Source organism: Rutidosis leptorrhynchoides, chromosome 9, assembly GCF_046630445.1.
Source record: "Rutidosis leptorrhynchoides isolate AG116_Rl617_1_P2 chromosome 9, CSIRO_AGI_Rlap_v1, whole genome shotgun sequence".
NCBI lineage: Eukaryota > Viridiplantae > Streptophyta > Magnoliopsida > Asterales > Asteraceae > Rutidosis > Rutidosis leptorrhynchoides.
In genome coordinates this window covers 47,216,230-47,226,448 of record NC_092341.1, presented here as the reverse complement: position 1 = coordinate 47,226,448, position 10,219 = coordinate 47,216,230, and the positions used below count along the sequence as shown (strand labels likewise).

Below are 10,219 nucleotides of genomic sequence, written 5' to 3'. Positions count from 1 at the left end.
GACGTTTCTTATCAATAATTGGAACCACTTTGATTGTATTTTGTACTTTTGAGCTTTTTGGTCGTTTGCGTCTTCAATTCGTCGAATCTGTCTTTTATCTTCACCTTTTATTATTTAAACGAATATCACTTGTAAATAGGACAATTGCAACTAAAAGCTTGTCTTTCTTGAGAGATAATGCTATGAAATATATGTTCGTTTTTAGCATTATCAGCACGGTTGGTAGCACGTGATTTTTCACAACAATACGGGTTAGACTAAGATGAGACATTTAGCCCGGTGGCAAAACTGACCACTGTTCGCATACTACTTGCACTAGCAGCGAGTAAACAATGGAGCTTGTCACAAATGGACGTGAAGAACGCATATTTGCATGGGGAATTGGATCGATAAATCTACATGAATCAACCAATGGGATTTCAAGATAAGCACTATCCTGAGTATGTTTGTAAACGTCAAAAAGCACTCTATGGGCTAAAACAAGCGCCACGAGCTTGGTACGGTAAAATTTCTGAATTTCTTATTCATAACGGTTATGTGGTAACATCAGCCGACTCTAGCTTGTTTGTTAAAATAACCGAGAAGAAATTAGTTGTGGTTCTTGTGTATGTGGATGATCTAATTATCACAGGTGATTGGGATGATGAAGTTGCTCAAATAAAAGAGAATTTGAGCACTCATTTTCAAATGAAAGATCTCGGGCAATTAAAGTATTTTATGGGCTTAGAGTTAGATCAGACAAGTGAGGGAATTGTTCTGCATCAAACTTGGTACTCCATGAACCTGCTAAAGAAGTTTGGGATGATGCAATGAAAGCCTATCGCAACTCCTTTGGAGACAAATTTTAAAGTTTGTGCTCATAAAGAGAATGGCATGAAGATGCTACAATGTACAGGAAACTAGTGGGAAGTCTGATCTACTTAACATTGACGAGGCCTGATATAGCATTTGCTATAAGTGTGATGAGCCGTTTTATGAAAGGCCCAAAGAAGTCTCACCTGGAAGTTGTTCGTCGTATTCTAAGATATGTGAAAGGAACACTTGGTCGTGGTGTTTTATTCAAGAAAAATGGGGATTGTAAGCTTATGGGTTACTGTGATGCAGATTATGCAGGAGATCATGAAACAAGAAGGTCAACCACTGGGTTTGTGTTTCTTCTAGGGGTGGAGATGTTTCATGGTGCAGTAAACGGAAACCTACAGTCACATTATCATCCACCGAAGCTGAATATCGAGCAGCAGCTATGGCAGCTCAGGAAGTCACATGGACCGTATAGTTGCTCTCTATGTTATATCAAGAAGTTGAATTTGGGGTTCCATTGTACTGTGATAATCTGCCAGCAATCAAATTAGCTGAGAATCAGGTCTTTCATGCATGAACGAAGCATGTGGAGGTTAATTACCATTTTATACGTGAAAAGGTGTTAAAAAGAGAAATTCAGTTGAAGCATGTTCGTACCGATGGTCAAGTTGCAGACGTGTTCACAAAGAGCTTAATTGGCAGAAAGTTTGAACAATTCTATTGTCAATTAGGAATGAGTGAAGTTGGTGTTGAAGGGAGGTGTTAAATTTACAACACTAGATGGACTAAGTTATATGACTTAGTCATCACACTATTCGTTAGATTTTATGTCATCTGAATAAGTAGTAGTTAATTGCTTTATTCCTATTTTTATGCTACTGCTGAATTAGTCATATGAGTAGTGCCTAAAAATGTGGTAGTAGTGCAGGTGTGTTTCAGTTATTTATTTATTTGTAAGCCTCTTTATAAGGCATTGTTTTTCCTTCATTAATCAAATCAGAAAAGCACGAATGTTTTAGTGCATATTACTGTGTGTTCCTTCATTCTAAATCTGAGTGTGTTACTTCATTGCGAGTGTGTGAGTTTAGTTTATATTCTTCATTTCGATGGTAATCATATACAATACAAACTTTCATTATATCTATCATCATTTCTTTTTGAAATTTGTTAGTCTTTTGAGATTGTTACACCATACAGTGTATAGAGCTTCATTTTCATCTTACCCATTTAACAAAACAAAATTCTCACCGAATCCGGTCTCATTCTCCACAGGATCATCAAATTTATAATCCACCATCATCTTTCACAACCCGCGATCCTCCATCAGTCGGTCATCTTATATTGCAACGACTTTAGTAGCCACATCTTTTCTACTATTACAACAACAATACCGAATCCCGCGAATACGGGATATAAGTAGGTAAGATGTAGACAATCATTCTTGTACCCTAAAATAAAATGAAAGTCATTTCTAAATTTCGGATTTTTTGAGCCAAAAATAAGTAAAGTCATCCCTCCCTTAACCCTGAAGGGTAGAGAAATTGCTTCCAGTAAATGCAATAAAAGATGTAATACAAGGAAAAGGCGCACACTAAAATAAGTCTGTAATTAAATAAAAGTCGCAAATAAGAGTCGATACATACCTGAAATAAGAAACGAAACAGAAGATATCTATAAAGTATAAGGCTTATGTGGCGACTCTTAGCGATCCATTATGAAGTGTCAATTATATATATATATATATATATATATATATATATATATATATATATATATATATATATATATATATATATATATATATATATATATATATATATATAGTGAAAAGATCCAGAGAGAACTAAGGGTGGAAGAGAACCCATAGCACCACATATTTCTCAAAAAAAAAAAATTAAATAAAATAAAAAAATCGGAAAAAATCTTGAGAAAATAAAATTCGAAATTATTTTTTTATAAAAAGTTTTGTTTTTTTATTCAGTCTTAATCTGCAGATTAAGCCCAATCTGCACCAGATTTAGCCCAATCTGCACCCACATTGAGCCCAATCTGCACCCACATTGAGCCTAATTTGTAATTTTTTTAATAAAAAAAAGTTAAAATTCCGATTTTTTTTTTCCGAAAACTTTTTTCCGAATTTTTTTTTAAATTTATTTTTCAAAGAATAGGTGAATATCGTAGGTGCATGTGCATTCAATTGTGAGTTTTGTGGGTTCTCTCTCACCTTTAGTTCAATTGTGATTATTATTATTATTATTATTATTATTATTATTATTATTATTATTATTATTATTATTAAACTATATTACCTCGTCGACATCTCGATCTATCCTTATTTTAGATTTCATATTTTATCAATTTAATAGGCAGGTTTTGATCAAGTACACAGCCATTTTTGTTAGGAAAGTGATATGTACACAACTTGTTTTTGAGCTGTACATAACAAAAATGAGTTGTGTACATATCATCACCCTTTTTGTTATGTATACAATCAATCATGTTTACACGGTTGTATTGTACAACACTGTAAAACATGATTGGTAATATATATATATATATATATATATATATATATATATATATATATATATATATATATATATATATATATATATATATATATATATATATATATAATGACATGTGACATCTTTGTTTTATACATCATTTATTATATTGTATGTATGTTTCATCACAAATTTTCAATGAACTCATATTTTTTTTTAAATATTATGTAATAAATAATTTATATATAATTAAAAAGATATTAATAATGAGAAATAAAAAAATATTGTATACGTTAAGTTACTAACACCACTCAAAATCACTTTTAAAAATTTATTACACTACGGACTCTTAAACTTAAAAGAACTTTTAAATTTGTCAACACCAAGCAGGGCTGGTCCTGAGAGTTTTGTTGCTCGATGCGAGATGACAATAAGATGCCCTATTAAGATTTATAAACTTACTACATGGAGTGTTTGAAACGTTAGTTTATATTGCTCATTTTCACACTAATATCTTAATAAATACTCCGTACAGTATAGTGTAACAGTTTGAAGAGATAAAATACACTTAAAAATCATAATGATAATGATAATTCATATTATGAGTCAAGTCTGAGATCGATATATTCAAAAATTAATTCTAATATCAAAACTAAATTCTTTTCTAGTTGGAATAGTGTGACTTGATACTAGAAAATGATTATATTTCAAAAAAATAATATAACTTTTTATTAAATTATTACATACTCTGTAGAATTTATTTAAGAGGACATAATAACCATAACTTATTAAATCAATAAAGTAAAATACTATTCCATAATCAAGAGTTATCTACATAAAAACTACTCAGTGTAATTCTTGTATTTAACGGAATCTAAAAACATCAAATTTGTATAGAAACATTGTGCATCTCGTTTAATATAACAAAGAATCAAAATAGAAGGAAAAAAAGAAATATAAAAATAAATAATTTTTACTGAGCTAAATATATGAAGTTTTGAAAGTCACTTGATGTCCCCATCATTTCACAATTACCAATTCATTGGTACTTAAAATATTCATATAGTTTCAAAACGTACACGTATGCATTATCTACTTGTACTATAAAGTAATGCACACATTTTCTCCCTCCAGGTCACTCCACATTTCATTTCTTCCTTATTCTCATTCATCTCTTTACTCATTCTCTGCAACTTGATTTTTTTTTTTTGAAGAAAAAAATCTGAACGCCATATTTGATACCTTTTTTTTAACTTGATACCCAGTACGATCGCACCTGCGGCCCTACCCTAGGTCCGGCTCTGACACCAAGGACTCTTAAACTTAAAAGAATAACTGTTTGAATAAATCAATTATTTTTGCACAATTATTTTACCGACAAGTGCAACGCACGAGCTCTAACGTTTTATTTACTTTCGCTATTTACATATTTGAATGATATTAATCTGTTACGACTTTTTTCGTGGCTTTTTACACACTCGTGCAACGCACGGGCTCTAAAACTTATTATAATATATATATATATATGTTAACAACACCAAATATATATCAAAATATATTAACAACCAGGGGTAAGTAAATTACCTATATGCATTCAAATAGAAATATATAGATGTACGTACTGTAGATAAATACTTAAATTGTATTATATGAGGCTAAACATCATTCGGGTGTAAATCAGAACCCGATCGACGGTACTTGAGAACACATCCATTCGGGTAGTGTTCCGTGTTGATGTCCGTGAACGAATCCGGTAAAACATCCCTATGGATCAATATATACTACCATTATTGGTGTTCAATTGGTTTAAATAAAATCATTTCATTCCTTACATTTATATTTATATTTATATTTGTATAAATAAAATATATGTAATAAAAAATATTATTATTAAATTAATTCATGTCATCCATTATTGGTGGACTATGCTTTTTATGTTTTAGGGCAGAAAGAAACCAATTTTGATGATTAATTTTCTAAGTGTAATGGGATTGACGAAAATAATTTTGTGTGCACCTAATAAAGTATCAAGAGTTATAATTTATAAATTACTCAAAGAAAAATATATTAAAAGAATAGAAGATATCACACATGGTCCTTTTCTTCGTATAGTTAACAAGCATTGGTCTTAATGACTTGGTGTAACAAATTTCGAAAGAAATGATAATTGTTTTAATTAAAGTTGTCAAAAAGATGCCAATAAAATTTAAAGCAAACTTAATTTAAAGGACGATTTGCGTAATTTTGTTTAACAACTTGTGAAAAGAAGTTTGAGTTGAAGTATAAAAATGTCTTCTCACTTTCTCACGAATAATAATTAAGGTTTTATGTTTACAGTTAGCATTAGCGGGAACCCATTTAAATTTTTATGTTGCCTTATATTACTCCTCTTATATTAATAGTTCAGTATTTCATTTTAAACTGTTTTAAATTTATACTCCGTAGTTTACTTCCATGTAAGACAATAAAATACGTAAAAAGTAAGAGGGAATAGAAAGAAATGAAATAAATTAAAGTGGGTAAAAAGTCAAAGTTTTTTATTAAAAAAAGAATTTAGTGTAGCAAAATTGTAAAATAACAAAAATGCTATTTCCTGTGAATAATACTACTCACAGATACCTTTTGGTAATTTTCATATGTAATCTTTTGTACTCCGTAGTATATAAGTATAATTAAGGTTATATATTTATAGTTAGCATTAGCGGGAACCCATTTAAATTATTATGTTGCCTTATATTACTTCGTCTTATGTTAATAATTCAGTATTTCATTTTAAACTGTTTTAAATTTATACTCCGTAGTTCACTTCCATGCAAGACAAAAAAAAATACATAAAAAGTAAGAGGGAATAGAAAGAAATGAAATAAATTAAAGTGGGTAAAAAGTCAAAGTTTTTTATTAAAAAAAGAATTTAATGTAGCAAAATTGTAAAATAACAAAAATGCTATTTCCTGCGAAATACTATTCACAGATACCTTTTGGTAATTTTCATGTGTCATCTTTTCTACTCCGTATACAAGTAGAACTAGAACTAGAATGGTGGGCCCAGCGTTGGCTGTGATCCGACCCAGTAAAGCATAAAACGGGGTGAATATTTGATACCCGATTAAAACTGTACTACAGAGTATATGTATCAATATCAATCATCAATCAATATATAATATTATAATATATAATATATAATAATATAATTAAATTAATACTCCATAGTCCATACTATGTTGAAGGGGGATGATTCTCACACACACTTTTTTGATCCTCACACACCTATTTTAACATTTTACTCTTCTAATAATACTCAATTGGTGTGTTAGGATCAAAAAAGTGTGTGTGAAAATCATCCTCCTATGTTGAATATTCAACAATGTTTATCAACTAAGAACAGGAATATCATAACCTCTAAAAGTCATTTGAATTTTGATAAAGAGTATCAATCTTATCTTGTTATCTTAAAAGATTTAGAAGAGTTAGGATTTCAATAATGTGTTTTAAGTTAGTTATTTGCTAGTTTTGATTAGCTTCAATGGGCAATTGCAAAGTTTAATTCAAACTTTAAATGTAGGAGGAGGGTGAAGAAGATGAGGAGGATGAGGATGATAATGAAGATAAGGAGGATGCAATTGAAACCGTAACATCCGACCCAAGGAAGGTAATCAACGTGTATATATACATACTTTAAGACTTTATTCTAATTATCAATTAGTAAAATTAAATGAATGTTAAGGTAAAAACAAATCATACCCTCATATTTTACTCAACATATTAACCATATCCCTAAATGGCATACTGTTAAGCCATTTTCATTAGCTAGAGTGGTCGATAAATCAATTGTTTAAATTGAAAGATGATTACATTAAATTAAAATAAATGATATAACGAGTAAACATAACTTAATTCTTGAACCCGATATGTTAATCTTTGCAAACTCATCCATGACCCACGAAAGCCCATTAATATAATATGAAGTCAATTTAGTAACAAGACCTTCGTAGGTTATGAGCCTCTATAGTTCAACTAAGTCAGCCAGAAAGTGGCATAAATTTTATTATATCAAAATATATAAAAGAAGCAATGGATTTTGCTTCGGGTGACATGTGGCATGGACCGAATTATTCCTTGTATATCTATCATCATTTCCTTTTGAAATTTGTAAGTCTAACCGTGTGTTATTATTAACGATTACAACATATATATATATATATATATATATATATATATATATATATATATATATATATATATATATATATATATATATATATATATATATATATAGTGGTAGGATCAAGAGGGAAGTAACCAATCGGGGAAAGCGGGGGGAAGCAAATTTTTTTTTTTTTTTTTTTCGTTTTTTGAAAAAACTTTGTTCACGAACATTATAGATGAGATGAAAATATGAACATTTAGTAGATACATTTTATGATAAATGTTTTTATTTTGACGGGAAAACGCTCGAAGAAGTAATATATCACAATTATCGTGTTTTTCGAGCGTATGTTGAGGTTTTAGCTACTGGGGTTTAGATATTAGGGTTTATAGGGTTTAGATATTAGGGTTTAGAAATTTAGGGTTTAGGGAATGAACCCAAAACACCAGACCCTAAACCCTAAACCCTAAACTCTAAATCGGGCTAAATTTTACTTCACAAAACATGAAGAAAAAAACATTCATATTCTTCACGAACAATATTATCTTGAATGTTATTTTTGTCGATCGTTTTTCCGCCTAAATAATAACATTCATCACGAAGTGTCTCTTCTAAATGTTCATATTTTTGTGTGATCTTGATTCCGGAAAAAAAAATTCCAAAAAAATGAAAAAAAAAAAATTGCTTCCCCCCGCTTCCCCCCGATTGATTACTTCCCCATTGATCCTGCCCCTATATATATATATATATATATATATATATATATATATATATATATATATATATATATATATATATATTGTACAATATGGTAACAAGATAAATTATACAAGGAATATATCTCTAGGAGAATATATCTCTAACTATACACACCAGAAATATAAGAACGACAATAACATCCGTATTGACTACGTAATATTCTTTGATACGCCTCTCAAGATGGACGTGCGAGACGTGAGGCCAATCATGGATATCAATCGAGTAAAAGTCTTCCGATCGAGAGGTTTTGTGAGTGGGTCAGCTAGCTCATCAGTAGATGATACATGTGTAACTTGATCGGCGTCGAAGTACCAATAAAAAATGACTTAATTACTTTAAACTAGTTAGGGTAAAAAGGTTCATTCAACGAAAAATGATGGTCAAAAGCAAGCAATTCTCAGAATTTGATTTGTGATTAACTAAGCAATTAACTAGTTGAAGCAATTAAAACTAAGCAATAATTAAAACTAGTCCGGATCCCGCTCGCGCGATGCGGCGGGGGGTTTCGGCCTGCATATTCATATTTAACGTAGCTTTATGTATTTACAGAAGGAAAAAGACCCATTTGGTAAGCGACGTTGTAGGTGTCGTCGTCTTTAGTGTTTGTTAAAAAATTTCTAGTCCGAACGTAGTTAATTTCGTTTTGTTGATAAAATTATTTCGAGTTTAGCGGTGATGTCGAAAAAATTTAACTCGCGACGAACAGGAAGATACGGGTTGTCGTTGTGTTTAGATTTTTTTAAAAAGTGTCTGTTTCGGACATGCTTATTTTCGTTTTGTTCATAAAATTATTTGAAGTCTGGCGCTGCTGTCGAAAAAATTTAACAAGCGGCTAGTGGGAATATATGGGTTCTCGTTGTGTTTAGCTTTTTATAAAAAAGTGTCCGTTTTGAATGTAGTTAGTTTCGTTTTGTTCATAAAAATATTTCGAGTTTAACGGTATGGTCGGTGAAGTTTAACTCGGGGCGAGGAGGAAGATACGGGCTGCCGAAATGTTTGCGTGAAGTTTTTATTTTAATTCAGAGAATTGATGTATTACCCCCTGGAGTTCATGGTAGTTTTTGTAAACTGGTTATAGTGGAGGGGTCTTTTTAGGAGTTTTTGGGTTCAAGTTTGGTTAAATGTCGTTTTGCCCAATTTTTTTGTTTGGGTTGGGGTGAAACGACGTGGTTTTCACGTCCTTTAGGATATAAAAGGTATTAATTAATGATTAAGAACAAAGATCACGCACAATAAATCAAAGTAAAAAGTTGTAAACAATTGGATTAAAAACCTTTACTCCTCCTCAATCCTGATTAAACATGCATTCATTCAAACAAGCCTTATACTATCAAGTTATCAACTAAATCTCACGGAAACAATATTTCTTAAGTTTCACTAATGTCACACCCCCAAATAGGGCCAGGGGTATTTGTGACCATTCATATCATAACACAGTTGTATAAACGAGAACGACTCTATATAAGACGTTTTGAATAAAACCTTTATTAATAAAACAGCGGAAGCATTAAGAGTGTTTTCATCAATTCCAAACTTGTCAAAACCCGACCTTAACCATAAGGACGAATACAATAACATATGATTTCATCACGAGGTATTGACCTCTATATGCGACATTTTTCAAAAACTGCATTCGTTTTTACAATACAAACCATAGCTTTTATTACAAATACAAGGTTTAAACAACTAAATAATGATTATCGTTTAGCGATAATCTTAGACTTACAAACTTTACATGTGATAATAACAATACGACCTCCAACATATTTTACATTACAAATCCTCCGATATGCAGTTTTATTTTTGACACAAATATGCATACTCAAGATCTTGCTTAAATTCAACATGTTGCAGCGGAAGCTTTTAGTTATTACCTGAGAATAAACATGCTTAAAACGTCAACATAAAGTTGGTGAGATATAGGTTTAATGCCGGCAGCGTTATAAATATAGACCACAAGATTTCATATATAAACGTTTTAATAAAAATATTCTAAGTTGTTGAG

At 30.7% G+C, this 10,219-nt stretch overlaps 1 protein-coding gene across 1 annotated transcript; it reads left to right on the top strand.

Annotated features, from left to right (window-relative positions):
* The first annotated feature begins 887 nt into the window (after positions 1 to 887).
* Positions 888 to 1,567, top strand: LOC139868010 (uncharacterized mitochondrial protein AtMg00240-like). The gene is made up of 2 exons (XM_071856351.1): positions 888 to 1,325; positions 1,421 to 1,567. The coding sequence occupies exons 1-2, from the start codon at positions 888 to 890 to the stop codon at positions 1,565 to 1,567; spliced, it is 585 nt and encodes a 194-aa protein (XP_071712452.1).
* Positions 1,568 to 10,219: the final 8,652 nt, after the last annotated feature.

What these genes read in the sequence shown, in the direction of transcription:
- LOC139868010 (XM_071856351.1), top strand. Translation starts at nt 888, where the DNA reads ATGTACAGGAAACTAGTGGGAAGTCTGATCTACTTAACATTGACGAGG. An exon ending in ATTTGGGGTTCCATTGTACT is followed by an intron (nt 1,326 to 1,420) that starts GTGATAATCTGC and finishes ATACGTGAAAAG; the next exon opens with GTGTTAAAAAGAGAAATTCA.